The 20,031-nt window shown below is 43.7% G+C and overlaps 1 protein-coding gene across 1 annotated transcript in view; it reads right to left on the minus strand.

Moving 5' to 3' along the window:
* Positions 1-5,473: 5,473 nt before the first annotated feature.
* LOC111975542 (desmocollin 2-like protein) overlaps positions 5,474-20,031 on the minus strand; it is a 32,229-nt gene continuing 17,671 nt past the window's right edge. Inside the window, exons 9-16 of the mRNA XM_024003875.2 lie at positions 19,587-19,772; positions 18,372-18,619; positions 17,690-17,832; positions 14,684-14,911; positions 7,491-7,712; positions 7,122-7,231; positions 6,621-6,959; positions 5,474-6,374 (exon numbers count right to left, since the gene is read on the minus strand). Coding sequence (XP_023859643.1) covers positions 6,165-6,374; positions 6,621-6,959; positions 7,122-7,231; positions 7,491-7,712; positions 14,684-14,911; positions 17,690-17,832; positions 18,372-18,619; positions 19,587-19,772 — 1,686 coding nt within the window. The 3' untranslated portion in view covers positions 5,474-6,164. The remainder of the gene's footprint in view (positions 6,375-6,620; positions 6,960-7,121; positions 7,232-7,490; positions 7,713-14,683; positions 14,912-17,689; positions 17,833-18,371; positions 18,620-19,586; positions 19,773-20,031) is intronic.

The raw sequence follows: 20,031 nt of genomic DNA on the forward strand, positions 1-20,031 counted from the left end.
ACACGGACACACACCTCCCCCTGAACCCTCAACACCCCTCCCAACCCACCCCACCCTAACCCCCAACATAGCCCTCCTCTGACACCTCATCAGCATATGGAATAATTGCACATGGAAGCAGAATCTCCCTGCCCCCCAAGTCTTCAGTGGTGTCTCAAATTTCTGCCTATTCCATTTATAGTGCACTACTTTTGACCATAGGGCTCTGGTATGGAATATAGTGCCATTTGGGACACACCTGTCTTCTCTAGTCCCTGAGATAATTCATACAGCCTGTGTGTGACATTCTACAACAGCAGGAGGGAGTAGCATGGAGGAGACAGGTAATGCCTATTCTATGACTCGGTTATAAACGAGCCAACACTCAATAACAACCCCAGTAACACTGACAGTAAGGAGAGCAACACCAGGCCAAGTCACCCCTATATCAAATCCAACACCCTCAACTCAGTCCAACTGCCCTGTTCCACTAGACTTGAATTCCACTAGATCTTTCCACTAGACCTGAATTCCACTAGATCTGAATCATGTTGTTTGGCAGCCCAGATAGGCTCAGTCCAGTCCGGCCTAACCCAGCCCAAACCAGTCCAGTCCAGCCCAACCAAACCTAATCCAGCCCAGAAGGCTGACACTCCAAGGCTTATTATAGATCAGTGGTGCCGGAAGAGAGCAAAACTGTCTGATTAGTTATGCAACAATAACCACTGGACAGAAGCCCCTTGCCCAGCCCCTATACCCTGGCCAACCATCCTCTTTCCTCTGTACTGATGTAGACCCAGCCCTGGCCTTGCCAACCACACACACAGACACAGACACACACACACACCAAAGAACATCCACAACGTGTTATATTTTACAGCAAAGGCTGCCGCATAAGCAACTCATTTAAACCTGTCTGAAGGCTCTCATACCTTCCACAAAAAGTTTTACTCAACATAAATACACGTAACTCACGCACGCACGCACGCACGCACGCACGCACGCACGCACGCACGCACGCACGCACGCACACACACACACACACACACACACACACACACACACACACTATAGAGGAGACGTCCAGTGCCTGTATCCCGCCCCTGGCCACTGCCTACTTGAAACCCAAAATGAGTGCTCAGGGCCAGTGTTACAGTCTCAGGCAAGATGCTCCAGTGAATTTAGAGAGGTGTTTGAGCTCTTCAAAACTTCCTAATTGCACCCGCTGAGAATGATCTGAAATAATCCTTGAAGGCTTTCTTGTTTCATGACTTTGCAGCGAGTGAAGAACAGTTTTGTGAGCAGTTTACGTTCATTTTCCTACATAATACATAATGGCTAATGGTGGTTATGTGGAAGTGTCTTTAAATGCATTTTTTTTACATTAAAGAAACGCATTTCTGTATGGCTATACTATGTCTGTGTTCCTTATTGTGCCTTGTGTTTGTATACATAGCACGTTCTGAGTTTTGTAATAGCTTTCTTCCTCCACTCGGTTCCCCAGTGGCAGAGCAGCTGAATGAATAACGGGTGGCTATGAAGGAATGACTCCCTAATCCCTAATGCTGCTGACTCACATCAGCTGGTACCGCATGAACAACTCTCCCTCTGACTAACTGTTCAGCCTGCTATCTCCCTCTTGAGTCAACATCTTTGTTTCTATTTCTCTCTTTCTCTCGCCCTCTCTATCTCTGTGTCTCACTGTATGTGGGGCTCTCTCTCTCACACACGCACACACATTCCCCCCTCTACATTATAGAGGAGACGTCCACTGCCTGTATCCCGCCCCTGGCCACTGCCTACCCGGACCCAAAATGAGTGCTCAGGGCCAGTGTTAGCCCAGAAGCTCTGGTGAATTTAGAGAGGTGTTTGAGCTCTTAAAAACGTCCTAATTGTACCCACTGGGAATGACCTGAAATAATCCACYAAGGCTTTCTTCTTTCATGATTTTSCAGCATGCTATCTCCATCTTGAGTCAACATCTCTGTCGCACACACACACACGAACACAAGTTCAAAATGAGAGATAGAGCATGAGCAGAATAACATCAACATGCCTATGAGAGCTATCATGCTCTTGGGTGGTTTATTAAGCCTAACGACAGAGTATATTATAAGTGTGCATTTGGTTTGATTGCGGTAAGAAATATCTACCGCCTCTACTGTCATTAACATATTTTCAAAGGCAGAATTTGCATAACGGTAGTGATCTTTCCCACTGGGCAGAGACGTCTATTCCACGTTGGTTCAACATCATTTCATTGAAATGACATAGAAAACAACGTTGATTCAACCAGTGTGTGCCCAGTGGGTTAGGTCATTAACATTTAAGCATGTGTTAGTGTGACAGTCGAACATGACAGTACTGAGTTTCAGCCTGATAGGAACAGTCACGTTTGCTCTGAGATGTCGGTGCCAGTCTGCCTCCATCTCCTCTGCTATCTAATAGTAATGAATGTTTATCTGGTAAGTGAAACACTTAGAACACAAATTAACATTTCAACAACTCTCATGACACCATTACCACATTGTTTACTGCAAACTAAATAATCACCCACAATATTTAATTATTATTATTTAATATTTATTTTAAACTTCTTTTATAACTCTCCAATTACTGGTAGCTGAATTCATCAAAACAATATTTTCTATGGAAAAATCTAATCTAAAAATGTTCAACATTATCCATGAATGTCAGATAGCACCTACTGTATTAATAGGTTATCACTCCCATCTCCACAATATCCCAAATTCTCCATCCTGGAGGAACTAAGACACAGACTTACACATACACCAGTGTTTCGCCTATATTCATTTGTTGCCGCCACTCCCAAAAATATGATTGAATGATTTTTCAACAACAAAAAAATCCAGTTGGTAAAACGTTTTCAGTGTAAACTTAACTCACTAAAACTAGATATTAAGTATGTAGAAAAGATAATGGAGCTATAAACAGTACCAGTCAAAAGTTTGGACACACCTACTTATTCAAGGGTTTTTCTTTATTTTTACTATGTTCTACATTGTAGAATAATAGTGAAGACATCAAAACTATGAAATAACACATATGGAATCATGTAGAAACCAATAAAGTATATTTTAAATTTTYGATTCTTCAAAGTAGCCAACCTTTGCCTTGATGACAGCTTTGCACACTCTTGGCATTCTCTCAACCAGCTTCATGAGGAATGCTTTTCCAACAGTCTTAAAAGAGTTCCCACATATGCTGAGCACTTGTTGGCTGCTTTTTCTTCACTCAGCGGTCCAACTCATCCCAAACCATCTCAATTGGGTTGAGGTCGGGTGATTGTGGAGGCCAGGTCATCTAATGCAGCACTCCATTACTCTCCTTGGTCAAATAGCCCTTACACAGCCTGGAGGTGTGTTTTGGGTCATTGTCCTGTTGAAAAACAAATGATAGTCCCACTATGCGCAAACCAAATGGGATAGCGTATTGCTGCAGAATGCTGTGGTAGCCATGCTGGTTAAGTGTGCCTTGAATTCTAAATAACTCACTGACAATGTCACCAGCAAATCACCCCCATACCGTCACACCTCCTCCATGCTTCGCGGTGCACATGCAGAGATCATCCGTTCACCTACACTGCGTCTCACAAAGACACAACGGTTGGAACCAATAATCTCAAATTTGGACTCATCAGACCAAAGGACAGATTTCCACCGGTCTAATGTCCATTGCTCGTGTTTCTTGGCCAAAGCAAGTCACTTCTTATTGGTGTCCTTTAGTTGTGGTTTCTTTGCAGCAATTCGACCATGAAGGCCTGATTCACGCTGTTTCCTCTGAACAGTTTATGTTGAGATTTGTCTGTTACTTTAACTCTGTGAAGCATTTATTTGGGCTGCAATTTCTGAGGCTGGTAACTCTGATGAACTTATCCTCTGCAGCAGAGGTAAGTCTAGGTCTCCATCCCTGTGGCGGTCCTCATGAGAGCCAGTTTCATCATAGCACTTGATGGTTTTTGCGACTGAACTTGAAGAAACTTTCAAAGTTCTTGAAATTTTCCGCATTGACTGACCTTCATGTCTTAAAGTAATGATGGACTGTCATTTCTCTTTGCTTATTTGAGCTGTTCTTGACACAGCCCTATTTGGTAAAAGCCCAAGTCCATACTATCTTCTGTATACCACCCCTAACTTGTCACAACACAACTGATTGGCTCAAACGGATTAAAAAAGTTAAGAAATTCCACAAATTAACTTTTAACAAGGCACATCTGTTAATTGAAATGCATTCCAGGTGACTACTTTATGAAGCTGGTTGAGAGAATGCCAAGAGTGTGCAAAGCTGTCATCAAGGCAAAGGGAGGCTACTTTGAAGAATTTCTAATATAAAAAGTACAATTTGTATAACACTTTTTGGTTAACACACGATTCCATGTGTTATTTCATAGTTTTGATGTCTTCACTATTATTCTACAATGTAAAACATAGTAAAATAAAGAAAAACCCTTGAATGAGTAGGTGTGTCCAAACGTTTGACTGGTACTTTACTTTTAAATAAGATCTTTGAGAACTAAAAATCAACAAAATAAAAACTAGACATTCAGGGAACATCTAAAATTCTGAAGATGTCATGGCATGGGCCCCCATAATTTTTTAAATAATGTTTGAGTCACTCAGATAGCAGAAGAGGATGGCATAAACCATGGAAAAATGTGTAGAATTGCAAGAAATTAGCTATAAAACAGCAAAATATTTTCTCTGCACCCAACAGGAGGGCCTTAAAATCTTGGTCGGAGACCGCACCATTTTACACGCCCACTACCCCACCTGTTGGTTCCAGTCTATGTCTTGGGTCTTGAGTCTTTTACCATTTTTAGGGCCGTCCTCCAACACCTGGATGGCAAGGAGCTCGGCCCCTGTGATGTACTYGACCATACGCACTACCCTCTGTAGCGTCTTGCGGTCAGATGGTGCGGCAGGGTAGCCTAGTGGTTAGAGCGTTGGACTAGTAACCGAAAGGTTGCAAGTTCAAATCCCCGAGCTGACAAGGTACAAATCTGTCGTTCTGCCCCTGAACAGGCAGTTAACCCACTGTTCCTAGGCCGTCATTGAAAATAAGAATTTGTTCTTAACTGACTTGCCTAGTTAAATAAAGGTAAAAGAAAAAAAAAAAAAAAAAGATGCCAAGCAGGTGCCATACTAAGCGGTGATGCAGCCAGTCAAGATGCTCTCAATCGTGCAGCTGTAAACTTTTTCAGGATCTCAGCCCATACCGAATCTTTTCAGCCTCCTAAGGAGGAAGAGATGTTGTCGTGCCTTCTTCACGACTGTGTTGGTGTGTGTGGGCCATGCTCATTTCTTAATGATATGGACACAGAGGAACTTGAAGCTCACAACCCGCTGTGTTAGAAAGAGCAATCATCGTTCTTTACCGTTTTATTTTCTCTATTTCCTCAGCTGGCAGCACACACTTCTCCCCCTCTATTACCTCTTTCAAAATACCTTTGGGTTTAATTTAAGAGAAACAAACATTCAAGAAGCAGACCGTTTTAATGTATACAGTACAATAGAAAAATACTCTGCATTAACATCTTCAAGCACAAATGTACAAAACAAAGCTCTTCTCTTTCTGCTTAAATTTGCTATTTATTTTCTCATTAGAAAAAGACAAGATAGTGTGAGCTCTTGACAAACGGCAGCAATTATGAAGCATTATCTCGTCTCCTACAGAAACCAATTGACTCAGAGATTATGTTACACATTCAGCAATGACAACTCCAGCAATACGATCTCTATCACACACATAGACACACACACACAAACACACTGATCCTGGCCAGTGTTGTATTACAGTAAAAACCGGGACATACGCCCCCTGGTGTCAAAGCAGAGCATAACAGAAACCAGATCAGAGCACTAACAGTCAGTAGCATGTGTACCTCAGAGTGAGAATAGTCTGGGTGATGTCTCGCTTCTTCACTCTTCTACAGGCAATGTAGAAGGCTGAGGAAAGAGAGAATACCTGCCATATCTTTGTCTCCCATCCAAAACAACAGATCTATCATCAGTCTCACTCACTGACAGTCTCACATACTGACGACACGCCTTTGGCATTCACCTTCCATTGACTTTAGTGATTGTCTTTCTCTCAAAGGTTCTGATCTTATTAGTTGCTTTGTGTTCCCGTTAGTTGTGTTCTTTATTCGTGTTCTCATCTCCGTCTCAGATCTCCTCCTCCTTGTCCATGCAGATGTTGGCCAGTGTTTTGAACTTTGACCCCAGTGAGTCCAGGAAGTCCAGGTTATCCTGGTCACCAAAGTCACTGCAGCAACCCACCGACCCGGCCGGTGACCCTTCACCCTCGTACCCGTACGCTCGGGCCAGGTCGTCTGCAAAACGCTCCTCTGACTCATCTGCAAAATACACCAGCTTCTGCAGGACAGAGAAAAGAGGTGTCAACAGGTTACAGAACGGCTTAGGAATACAACCAGGTCCCGACTGTTGTCACACCAACCCAGATATTTATTGCAAAAACACTTGACAGGAATGACAAATTGAGTGCTGAAATTACATTCTTTTGAAACAGCCCATATTGACTAAATCTACAAATGCAATACATTAATCTGAATGAAAAACCACAACAACAAAAAACCACATGTTGCTTTGGCTATGGTTTACCTTGCCCAGGTAGAGTCCATTGGTCTTCCAGGTGTGCAAGGCGGAGAGAGTGGAGGAAGCCTGGGACTGTTTGAGGAAGGTAGTGTCTGTGTAGAAGTTACCGCCCCCGTACTGTCCAGTGGAGTAAAAGCTACTCTGTCCCTGAGCTGTCAGGAAGTCCCGCCTACTGCTCTCCCGATTCAGATTGATCGTCTTCTGACCAATCAGAGGAGGACCTGGAGCCGGACACCCCGCCCCATTCTGATCCAGAAGCCCCACCAGCCCTGCCCCCTTCACGGAGCCATCCACTGTGTCCACGGCAACACCGGTGGAAGGTACAATCAGCAGGGCCGCAGATTTCTGACCAGAGATGAGACAATGACAAAGTCCCATTCACACACACACACAAACATGCGTGCACACACACACGCATACACACACAAAACACGCAGGCAAACAGTACACACGACACACACACTCATCAATGATAGAGGAGCTAGTCCAGAGGAAAGCTGATCTCACCACTTCATCTCCAGGAGCCTCTGTGTTAGACTTCAGCAGCATGCCACCACTACAGTCTTCCATGTAGATCTTCTCTCCCTTAGTGGTGCAGTAAAACACAAATAATAGACCTGCATATGAGAGAGCAAATATCTTAGTTACATAAATCCAAATAAATAGAGAATTGACTGAAATGATAGATGTGAAGTATAATGTAGGATATGTCATATTCATGCCTGAGAAAATGGTATGTGTACTCTGAGTGGTACTTGATTTAATACAGGAATAAACTGACAAAGTATCCGATGTGACTAAGTGATGCAGGATAAGATATGTGATGAATGTACAAGTGCGGGCATGTGCTAGTGTGTATCCATCATTCCTACTCACAGAGCAGTAGGAGCAGCAGGAAGGCTAGCAGCATGGCTAGGACGCCCCAGATCCCCACAGAGACAGAACTCCTCTTGGCCACACACTCTCCCCCCAGGCACTGACACACCCTTACAGACAACACCTGGACCCCGCCCTTATTCTGGAGGTCAGTCAGATGCACAGGGACCGTATACACACCCCGGGCCATCTCCACCACCTGCTCCAGCACAGCTGACCCATCTACAGAAGGGGTGGGGTGTAAGAAGGAAGGGAGTTAGGAGGTGATTGACAATATGAGGGATAGAAGAATAGAGGAAGGGGATTTAGAGAGTTAGAGAGAAAAAGAGAAAGGGGGGAGAGAAAAAAATTAAGAGACAGAGCGAGCTAGAGATAGATTACTCTAACCAGGGTATAAATGCCTCGTGAGGAGATAACCTTTGGAATGTTCAGCGTTCAGAGAGTTTCCCTCCATATTTGGTAGTCTCCTGTGGTGGCTGTGCCCCTCACAGTGTGTGTGTGTGTGTGTGTGTGTGTGTGTGTGTGTGTGTGTGTGCGCGCATTCGGAAAGTATTCAGACCCCTTGACTTTCTCCACATTTTGTGACAGCCTTATTCTAAGATTGATGGGGGAAAAAACTATTAAATCAATCAACACACAATACCCCATTACGAGAAAGAAAAAACGGAAATATTACATTTATTCAGACCCTTTACTCAGTACTTTGTTGAGGCAACATTGGCAGCAATTAAAGCCTCAAGTCTTCTTGGGTATGATGCTACAAGCTTGGCACACCTGTATTTGGGGAATTTCTCCCATTCTCTGCAGATCCTCAAGCTCTTTCAGGTTGGATCAGGAGCGTCACTGCACAGCTATTTTCAGGTCTCTCCAGAGATGTTGGATCAGGTTCAAGTCCGGGCTCTGGCATGGCCCCTCAAGGACATTCAGAGACTTGTCCCAAAGCCACTCCTGTCATGTCTTAGCTGTGTGCTTAGGGTCGTTGTCCTGTTGGAAGGTGAACATTCATCCCAGTCTGAGGTCCTGAGCGCTCTGGAGCAGGTTTTCATCAAGGATCTCTGTACTTTGCTCTGTTAATCTTTCCCTCGATCCTGACTAGTCTCCCAGTCCCTGCTGCTGAAAAACATCCCCCACAGCATGATGCGGCCACCACCATGCTTCACCGTAGGGGTGGAGCCAGGTTTCCTCCAGACGTGACACTTGACATTCAGGCCAAAGATTTCAATCTTGGTCTCATCTGATCAAAGAATATTGTTTCTCCTGTTCTGAGTCCTTTAGGTTCCTTTTGGCAAACTCCAAGCGGGCTGTCATGTGCCTTTTACTGCGGAGTGGCTTCCGTCTGGCCACTCTACCGTAAAGGCCTTATTTGTGGAGTGATGCAGAGATGGTTGTCCTTCTGGAAGGTTCTCCCATCTCCACAGAGGAACTCTGGAGCTCTGTCAGAGTGACCATCGGTTTCTTGGTCACCTCCCTGACCAAGGTCGTTCTCTCCTGATTGCTCAGTTTGGACAGGCAGCCAACTCTAGGAAGTCTTGGTGGTTCCAAACTTCTTCCATTTAAGAATGATGTAGGCCACTTTGTTCTTGGGGAACTTCAATGCTGCAGAAATGTTTTGGTACCCTTCCCCAGATCTGTGCCTCAACACAATCCTGTCTCAGAGCTCTACGGACAATTCCTTCGACCTCATGACTTGGTTTTTGCTCTGATATGCACGGTCAACTGTGGGAGCTTATATAGACAGGTGTGTGCCTTTCCAAATAATGTCCAATCAATTGATTTTACCACAGGTGGACTCCAATCAAGTTGTAGAAACATCAAGGATGATCAATGGAAACAGGATGCACCTAAACTCAATTTCGTGTCTCATAGCAAAGGGTCTGAATAGGTATTTCCGTTTAATTTTTTTTATAATTTTGCTAATAATTCTAATCAGTTTTTGCTTTGTCATTATGTGGTATTGTGCGTAGATTGATCACAACTTTTTTATTTATTTAATCAATTTTGGAATAAGGCTGTAACAAAATGTGGGAAAAATTCAAGAGGTCTGAATACTTCCGAATGCACTGTATGTGCTTTGCAGCGTGTGGCTGTGCGCCATGGCGTCATGTGAGTGTCCTGCAGCGCGAGGGTCCCCTGGAGTGTAACCTGTGTATTTATCTCAATCCCTATCCCCTCCGGCATCTCACTCTATGGTCACTGTGTGCGTGTGTGTGTGGTGTGTGCGTGCCTGCATGCACGTGTGTCTATGTGCCCACTGTGTGCTGGGCCTATGGCAGCCTGTGGTGGTTGTTTTGGAACTTATCCACTGATGTATTTACTCTGCCACTAAATAGAAGGTGACAGACACACACACTAAATGGAGGGTGACATTTCCTCTGTGCTGCCTGGCATTTAGTTGGACCTTTCTCCCCTGTGAGGCTGCAGAGGTCTGGCTAGGGCTGATACACACACACAATACAACCCCCCCCCCCCTTCCCTCCCACAAACAGAGGTCTGGCTCTGTCTAACATACACTAAGGCTGCAATATATATATATATATATATATAGCAAACTACTTTTGACCAGGTCACACATGGTAGTGCCCTATAAAAGGGAATAGGGTGCCATTTAGGACACAGAACACACAGGCCTCTGAACAATCACTGCCTTCTGTCTGTTCCACTGGGCTTAAAGGGGCAATCTGGGATCTAGTAATCTGTTCTATGGTCATTTAAATTCTAGATATAGTCTTCAAATCAAATGTTACTTGTCACACGCGCTGACCTTAACGAAATACTTACTTACAAGCCCATAACCAACAATGCAGTTAAGAAAAATAAAAGTTGGCAGCATAAAAAAAAGGGGGAGGGTCAATGCAAATAGTGCAAATCTGGTAAATCCAGATAGCCATTTGATTATCTGCTCAGCAATTTTATGGCTTGGGGGTAGAAGCTGTTAAGAAGCCATTAAGACCTAGACTCGGCGCTCCGGTATGGTTTCCATGGGGTAGCAGAGAGAACAGTCTATGACTAGGGTGGCTGGATTCTTTGACACTTTTTTGGGTCTTCCTCTGACACCGCCTGGTATAGAGGTCCTGGATGGCAGGAAGCTTGGCCCCAGTGATGTACATACTGGGCCGAACGCATTACCCTCTGTAGCGCCTTGCGGTCGGAGGCCAAACAGTTGCCATACCAGACGGTGATGCAACCAGTCAGGATGCTCTTGATGGTGCAGCTGTATAACTTTTTGAGGATCTAAAGACCCATGCCAAATCTTTTCAGTCACCTGAGGTAGAACAGGCGTTGTCGTGCCCTCTTCACGACTGTGTTGATGTGTTTGGACCATGATAGTTTGTTGGCGATGTGGACACCAAAGAACTTGAAGCTCTCAACCTGCTCCACTACAGCCCTGTCATAGTCCATGATAATCTCCTTTGCCTTGCTTACATTGAGGGAGAGGTTGTTGTCCTGGCACCACACTGCCAGGTTTCTGACCTCCTCCCTATAGGCTGTCTCATTGTTGTCGGTGATCAGGCCTATCACCCTTGTGTCGTCAGCAAACTTAATGATGCTGTTGGAGTCGTGCTTGGCCACGCATTCGTGGGTGAACAGGGAGTACAGGAGGGGACTACAAACACACACACACCCCTGAGGGGCCCCCATGTTGAGGATCAGCCTGGCAGATGTGTGTTGCCTACCCTTACCACCTGGGGGAGGCCCGTCAAGAAATTCAGGATCCAGTGGCAGAGGGAGGTGTTTAGTCCCACTGTCCTTAGCTTAGTGATGAGTTTGAGGGCACTATGGTGTTGAACGCTGAGCTGTAGTCAATTTTATTTATTTATTTAACCTTTATTTAACCAGGAAGGGCTCATTGAGATTTAAAATCTATTTTTCAAGAGCGTCCTGGCCAAGATAGGCAGCACCAAGTCATTACAAAAATTACAGACAGACAACATGAAAAACTACAAGTAATCTAGTAAAAACCATAGAATTCACAAGAGTATAACAAAATCAAAAACAGCAAATTAAAAACATTGACAGGTCAGGGAATCAGCCTCAAAATCCTTCATCAGTGATTTAAAAACACCAATCGGGACAAGTTCTTCCAGTTTAAAATTATTTTGTAAGGTGTTCCAAGACGATGGCGCAGAGTACATAAAAGACCTTTTACCAAATTCAGTTCGGATATTTGGAACAGTTAGCAGGATTTCTGAACAATAAAAATGCCCAAATAAAAAGGTAGTAAACCCAAAATGGCTTTGTAAATAAAAGTATACCAGTGACTGAGCCTACGAGTGACTAGAGAAGGCCAGCCAACCCTGGTATATAAAGTGCAGTGGTGCGTAAGGGTTTTGCAGTTTAAAATAAATCTCAAAGTGCCATGGTAAAGAGTGTCAATTGATCTCAAACACTGAGCGGAAGCATTCATATATAAAATATCCCCATAGTCTAGTAAAGGCATAAATGTAGCTGATACTAGCCTCCTTCTGGCTTCAAAAGAAAAACAGGCCTTATTCCTAAAATAAAATCCCAATTTCAGCTTCAATTTTTTTGTAAGTTGTTGAATATGCAATTTAAAAGAGAGGCCGTCATCAATTAGAATTCCAAAATATTTATATGAGGTTACAACCTCAATCTCCTTGCCCTGACAGGTAGTAATAGGTGATAGGTTCAGAGGTCTATTTCTTGCATTAGAAAACACCATTAGTTTAGTTTTGTCAGTATTGAGGATAAGCTTCAATTGACACAAGGTATGTTGAACAGTATAAAAAGCAGTTTGCAAGTTCTGGAAAGCTTTTGTAAGAGATGAGGCACAACAGTAAATAACAGGATCATCAGCATAAAAATGAAGTTGTGCATTTTGGACATTTTTGTCTAAATCATTTATATAAATAGTGAAATGTTTGTCTAAATCAATGAACAGCATTCTCACAAAGGTGTTCCTTTTGTCCAGGTGGGAAAGGGCAGTGTGGAGTGCAATAGAGATTGCATCATCTGTGAATCTGTTGGGGCGGTATGCAAATTGGAGTGGGTCTAGGGTTTCTGGGATGATGGTGTTGATGTGAGCCATGACCAGCCTTTCAAAGCACTTCATGGCTACAAATGTGAGTGCTACGGGTCGGTAGTCATTTAGGCAGGTTACCTAGGTGTTCTTGGGCACATGGACTATACTATGGTGGTCTGCTTGAAACGTAGGTATTACAGAATCAGTCAGGGACAGGTTGAAAATGTCAGTGAAGACACTTTCCAGTTGGTCAGTGCATGCTTTGAGTACAAGTCCTGGTAATCCGTCTGGCCCTGCGGCCTTGTGAATGTTGACCAGTTTAAAGGTCTTACTCACATCGGCTACGGAGAGAGTGATCACACAGTCATCCAGAACAACTGGTGCTCTCATGCATGCCTCAGTGTTGCTTGCCTCGAAGTGCACATAGAAGTAATTTAGCTAGTCTGGTAGGCTCGTGTTACTGGGCAGCTCGCTCCATAATAGTTTGCAAGCCCTGACACATCCGAAGAACCTCAGAGCCGGTGTAGTAGGATTTAATCTTAGTCCTGTATTGAAGCTTTGCCTGTTTGATGGTTTGACGGAGGGCATTTCTTATAAGCTACCGGGTTAGAGTCCCGCTCCTTGAAAAGGGGCAGCTCTACCCTTTAGCTCAGTACAGATGTTGCTTGTAATCCATTGCTTCTGGTTGGGGTATGTACGTATGGTCACTGTGGGGACGACGTCATCGATGCACTTATTGATGAAGCCGGTGCCTGATGTGGTATACACCTCAATGCCATCGGATGAATCCCAGAACATATGCCAGTCTGTGCTAGCAAAACAGTCCTGTAGCTTAGCATCTGCGCCATCTGACCACTTCCGTAATGATCGAATCACTTCCACTTCCTGCTTTAGGTTTTACTTGTAAGCAGGAATCATGAGGATAGAATTATGGTAAGATTTCACAAATGGAGTCCGAGGGAGAGCGTTGTATGCGTCTCTGTGTGTGGAGTAAAGGTAGTCTAGAGGTTTTTTTCCTCTGGTTGCAAATGTGACATCCTGGTAAAAATTTGGTCTAATGGATTTAAGTTTTCCTGCATTAAAGTTCCCGGCCACTAGGAGCGCCACCTCTGGATGAGCATTTTCTTGTTTGCTTATGGACTTATGCAGCTCATTGAGTGCGGGCTTAGTGCCAGCATCGGTTTGTGGTGGTAAATAGACAGCTTATTTTTTTCTCATCTTAAATAGACTGCTACGAAAAATGTAGATGTAAACTCTCTTGGTAAATAGTGTGGTTCTTCAGCTTATCATGAGATACTCTACATCAGGCGAGCAAAACCTTGGGACTTCTTTAATATTAGATTTAGCGAACCAGCTGTTATAGACAAATAGACACAGACCACAACCCCTGGTCATAAAAATACAAAAATATTGAAACTTGCTGACTGTACTACATAATTGTAGCGGGTTTACTAATGTGTTAGTTCTATTAGCTATGTTGACTATGACATTAGATAATATGGTGACAACGATGTAGGTAGGCTGTGTGTAGCGATTATGATAGGAATGTTTGGCTTGGAAAGTTTTTTTTGCCTGGTCACAGACAGTAGATATGTTGGATACTGAAGTCCACGTGAAGGGAAAAGGTGAAAGAGGAGGAGAGCGCGTAGATGCGAGAAGGAATTACAACAAAGTGATCATGCTGTTTGTATGTGGCTGTTATGAAAGTGAACTGTGTTTGCGATCAGGGGTGTATTCATTCCACTAATTCTGTTGAAAAATGTTTCTTAAAGCAGAAGCAAATGGAATCAAACAGGGATAAACATACCTAAACTCTCATTTGCAACTGTTGGACTAACGATTACACCCTAGATCAGCTAGATGCAGGCAAGAGTGTGCAAGGCGGTACTGTCACTCTCTGTCACTGATTACTAAAAATGATCTTGACCTGTGCACATACGTTGTAAACTTTAATTCATAGGTTAGATTGTAGCAACCTCATGTTGGGTATAGGGAAAATAGCCTAAACCTATCAATGTTACATTGAGCTGGGTGAATAGAATATGAATGACAGTCATCCAATATGCTGTAATAGAAATAAGGCCAAGCTCATTCAAAAATATATCTTCCTCCCTCATCTTAAACGTCACAGACTGCCACTGCTCTGGATGTAGACATACTATACCCACAATTCAACCACAACCATATTTCAAACCCAACCCACTCTACTCACTTTGAATGTCTCTCAGCCTCCATTTCCCATCATGCCCCTCTGGCAGCATGAAGTTGAAGGGTCTGGCATAAGGTGATAGGTCAGCATCCTCTGCTTCTATGGTTACGGAGCCCATCTGCCCATCCTCCCCCTCACATAGCGTCAGGTATGTCCCCGGGACGATCATCGGGACGTTGTCATTGACGTCCTCGATCAGCAGCGTTATATTGCCATTGCCAGACTTCTTACCTAAGAGACAGAAAGAAGGTGGAGGGGTCAGGTGAACAAGGTCAAGCTCTGAGCGACAGTCCCTGTTGGGTAACTTTTCAGGTTTCACTCATTCAAAACTGAACTTATTCATCCATTCGTTCATTCAAACCTGGAATCGCTCATCCATTCATTCAAACATGATGTCATCTGTAACCTGAATTAATTTGTCTATTCATTCAGTAATCCATTCAACTATTTTGTTACATCTAAAATCCATTGTATTATACAATAGTGCCACATAACAAAAGTACAATACTTTGAGTGGAATATGTAATAACAGTTGAAGTGCTGTACACACACATGCACAGTTATGTTAAGGTCAAATGTAGCCGTTTTTATCTAAATATGAAATCATTTATGGGTAGCAATTAAGTAAGTAGCTTACTGTGATTGATTTAAATTAAAATGGTCAAACAAAAATAGCATCTATTTCTCAAGCAAGAATTTTGCTAGGACTGCCTGGGAGTGGCCTGAGTGAGMGGCCTAATGGGAGGGATATGTAACCTGAAAACTAGCAGTTATGGGTGGAGAGGTTTGAAACTCTTTGTTATTGGTCTATTAACTTATACTGCCAGGTGATGTCGCCAGACATGCCAAAACTCCACCCATGGAAAAAAMAGTTGGAATTGCAGGCTGTCTTTTCAAACAGCTCTTATAATAAAAAAGGTATTATCATAATTTTCTAAATTTCACAGTATTATTCCAATCTCATATTGTGAAATATATATTCAAAAAAAAATATGTATAGTTAAATCCCGTTTTTGACTGCACTGCTCCTTTAATTAGAAAAACAGCTTGTGAGTGTTCTGTTGTGTAGATTTCCTTTGGGGCTTTAGAACAGTTCAGCCCTAATGAAGATTAAACAGTTCAAGTGTCTTGCATGAATGTCCTCCTGCCACATTCTATGTGACTCTGTACTTAAAGCAAGACTAGATAGAGACAGATAGCAACCAACGGCTTTGATCTAATTTACACTATGGTGTTGCGTGACCCTTTCACACATATCACTCTCAGGAATGGTAGACATTCAGATTATACAGATTAGTTTAACCCTTTCAATTCAATGGGCTTTATTGGCATGGGAAACATACACTACATGACCAAAAGTATGTGGACACCTACTCGTCGAAGATCTCATTCCAAAATCATGGGCATTAATATGGAGTTGGTCCCCCATTTGCTGCTATAACAGCCTCCACTCTTCTGGGAAGGCTTTCCACTAGAGGTTGAAATATTTCTGTGGAGACTTGCTTCCATTCAGCCAGATGGGCATTATTGATGTTGGGCACATAGCCCTGGCTCGAAGTCAGCCATCCAATTAATTCCAAAGGTGTTCGATGGGGTTGAGGTCAGGGCTCTGTGCAGGCCAGTCAAGTTCTTCCACACCGATCTCAACAAACCATTTCTCTATGGACCTCACTTTGTGCACGGGGGCATTGTCATGCTGAAACAGGAAAGGGCCTTCCCCAAATTGTTGCCACAAAGCTGGAAGCACAGAATCGTCTAGAATGTCATTGTATGCTGTAGAGTTATGATTTCCCTTCACTGGAACTAAGGGGCCTAGCCCAAACCATGTAAAACAGCCCCAGACCATTATTCCTCCTCCACCAAACGTTACAGTTGACACTATGCATTGGGGCAGGTAGCGTTCTCCTGGCATCTGTCCGTCAGACTGCCAGATAGTGAAGAGAACACATTTCCACTGCTCTAGTTTCCAATGGCGGCGAGCTTAAACAACACTCCAGCCGACGCTTGGCATTGTGCATCGTGATCTTAGGCTTGTGTGCGGGTGCTCAGCCATGGAAACCCATTTCATGAAGCTCCCAAGAAACAGTTATTGTGCTGACATTGCTTCCAGAGGCAGTTTGGAAGTCGGTAGTTAGTGTTGTAACCGAGGACATGCGATTTTTACGCGCTTCAGCACTCGGCGGTCCCGTTCTGTGAGCTTGTGTGGCCTACTACTTCGCGGCTGAGCCGTTGCTCCTCCTAAACGTTTCCACTTCACAATAACAGCACTTACAGTTGACCGGGCAGAAATTTGAAGAACTGACTTGTTGGAAAGGTGGCATCCTATGACGGTGCCAAGTTGAAAGTCACTGAGCTCTTTAGTAAAGCCATTCTCTGCCAATGTTTGTCTATTGAGATTGCATGGCTGTGTGTTCGATATTATACACCTGTCAGCAACGGGTTGAAACGGCTGAAATAGCCGAATTGACACATTTTAAGGGGTGTCCACATGTTTACATTGCCAAAGCAAGTGAAATAGAGAATAACCCAAAGTGAACTAAACAATAAAAAATTAAGAGTAAACATTACTCACAAAAGTTCCAAACAGAGACATTTCAAATGTTATATTACAGCTATATACAGTGTTGTAACAATGTGCAAATAGGTAAAGTACACTGAGCACAGAGGAGAGTTTCCACCTAGCGCACCCTGATTGACAACCCAACACTGATCAGCCACACCCCAGTTCAGCTACTCCAGGTGTTCTCACCAACGCCTCACAACAGCATAGCAAGTCTGTTATACTGTAAGGACGTGGTCCTTTATGAACACCAATAAAGTCATGTTTTACTGTATCACTGCATGTTCACCTACACTATGAGTAAAGCTGTAAACCTCACAGGGAAATGTTATTAAACCCCAAAAGGCAGATGTGTCATTTCATACTAATACATGTATGAAATATCCTTCATACACTCTCCAGTGCGGTTGCCCATGTGTAATAACAGTTTGGGTGAAAACCACACTCACTCTCGTCCACAGCTTTGATAGTGATGGTGTAGGCTCCGTTGGTAACTAGAGGAGACTCCAGGTCGATGGTGTTAGCTACCCTCAGCTCTCCCGTGGTCTCTCCCACAGCTATCCATGAGCCAGGGTCAAATTTTGTGTAGTACCTACAACACACAAATCAACATTTGTATTGGTCACATACACATTTTTAGCAGATGTTATTGCTGATGTTGCACAAAAAAATTAAATAGTGCAAAGTTGCTTAGGAGCTAGAAGCAGACCTGCCATGTCTGTCAGCACCATCTTACACACACACACACACAGAGAGACAGAGAGAGAGACAGAGAGAGAGACAGAGAGAGAGAGAGAACAGGTTTAACAGATAGCATAGAGCTATTGATGCATTCCAAACTACAGGTGACAAGTGCAACACGATATGCATGTAGAAACATGAATAGAAGAATGTATGAAAGACACTAGAAAACATCTCATAACATCTAACTTAATCTAAAGGAAAATATAATTTACTCCCAATCTACTCTAATATAACCAGCTTTAGGGTAGTCATTGGTCTTTATTCTTCCTTTACTGTTACTGGATGTGTAGCGACAGTGGGTCGTTAGCGTGCACTGGGGACAGTGGGTCGTTAGCGTGCACTGGGGACAGTGGGTCGTTAGCGTGCACTGGGGACAGTGGGTCGTACTTGATCCCCTTGCTACTCTTGGTCTCTGGGTCCAGTGCGGTGTAGGTGGAGAGGAGGGTCCCGTTGGGAGTGTTCTCTTTAACCCTGATCACCATGTTAGGAGGGGTAAACTCTGGCCCCTCGTCCTCATCACCCACACTGACATCCACAGGGATGGACAGCCAGGTCCCTGCTATGCCCACCAGGGGAGCCTCGTTCTGGGCAGAGATCATCAGCTTCACTGTCTTCCCCTTCTCATAATCAAGAGGCTGGAGGGGTGGGAGAGGAGAGAAGAGGGGAAAAAAACAGGTTAAGCTCATGACTAACTCAGACTAGCCTGGCTGTCATTCTGTCAGCATTAGCCTGAGCTCTGTGGCGGCATCCCCAATGGCTCCCTATTCCCTACCAAGTGTACAACTTTTGACCAGAGCCCAATGAGCCCTATGGCCCCTGGTCAAAAGTAGCACACTATATAGGGAATAGGGTTCCATTTGGGAATAGGGTTCCATTTGGGACATAACCTGTGCAAAATGTTCCTGTTACGACTCAGGTCAAGCTGAAGTATCCATCCTCGGACACATTTAACACCCACCTACCAGAGAGCAGAGACGCACTGTGACCTGCTAATAATAACATCCACGCTCACTTCTTATCACTGCTACAACTTAGACACACATACCCCCACAAGTCTGACAAGACTAATCCACACTCAGCTCTCCAGGGAGCTATTAACTTACGCCGCCAGGCAGGCCAAAAGTCCACCCATCCAACCTCATATTGTGGAAATATATATAAAACACAGGGAAATCATGTTTTTGACTGCGCTGTCACTTTACTAAGAAAAACAGCTTGTGAGTGTCTCTGTGTGACACTCTATGTGACACACACAGAGAGACAAGTCTGCCAATACAAATTCCACGCTCAACTCTCCAGAGAGCTGCCTCTGAATTATAACAGTGTGAGCAGATTAATTTCATCATTCATCTTTTAGTCAGTGTCGCTCTGTCTTTGTCAGTATGTCAGTCTCTCTCTGTAGCAGTCTTTTTATTTGTGTCAGTCAAGTAAAAAGCAAGTGTTGACACACCCAAACGAGATGGACATGTGCTGACTAATGGAATAGTAAAGTTATGAAATCATAGTAGTATACCCATAAAAGTATTTGGAACATATTTCAAGTACGTGACTATCTTTGTTTGTGTCAGTGCTTTCGTCTGTGGTTGTTGTTATCTCTGTCACCTTGATGACATAGAGCAGGCCCTCGTTGGTTTCAGGGTCCGTGTCGATCCGGAAATTCCCATTCTCGTTGCCCTGGGTGATGACAAACCTGGCGTTCCAGTTTGGAGTCTTCTCCTCATCCTTGTCATCCACAGGAATCCTCAGGACCAGCACGTCTGCTTGGTTCTCCTTTACACTGGCCTTGTACTGTCAGGCAGAAACAAACTAAATCATTTTGTAAAATAAGTGGAGCCCTCGTTTTTTGTTGTCGTTGTTGTTTTTGCCCTTGCCTGGTTATATTTCACCAAATTTTTTATGTATAATGTATCCTTTTAAGTGCAAATAAATACATTAAATAAATAGCGTCGCCTGAGTATATTTGACTATTTAAGTAGCGTGTCAATAATGACCACTTAGCACCTACCGAAAACACCCTGAGGTGATTTGTTGACTGCATTATTAACAC

Source organism: Salvelinus sp. IW2-2015, linkage group LG16 (genome assembly GCF_002910315.2).
Source record: "Salvelinus sp. IW2-2015 linkage group LG16, ASM291031v2, whole genome shotgun sequence".
NCBI classification, from domain to species: Eukaryota; Metazoa; Chordata; class Actinopteri; order Salmoniformes; family Salmonidae; genus Salvelinus; species Salvelinus sp. IW2-2015.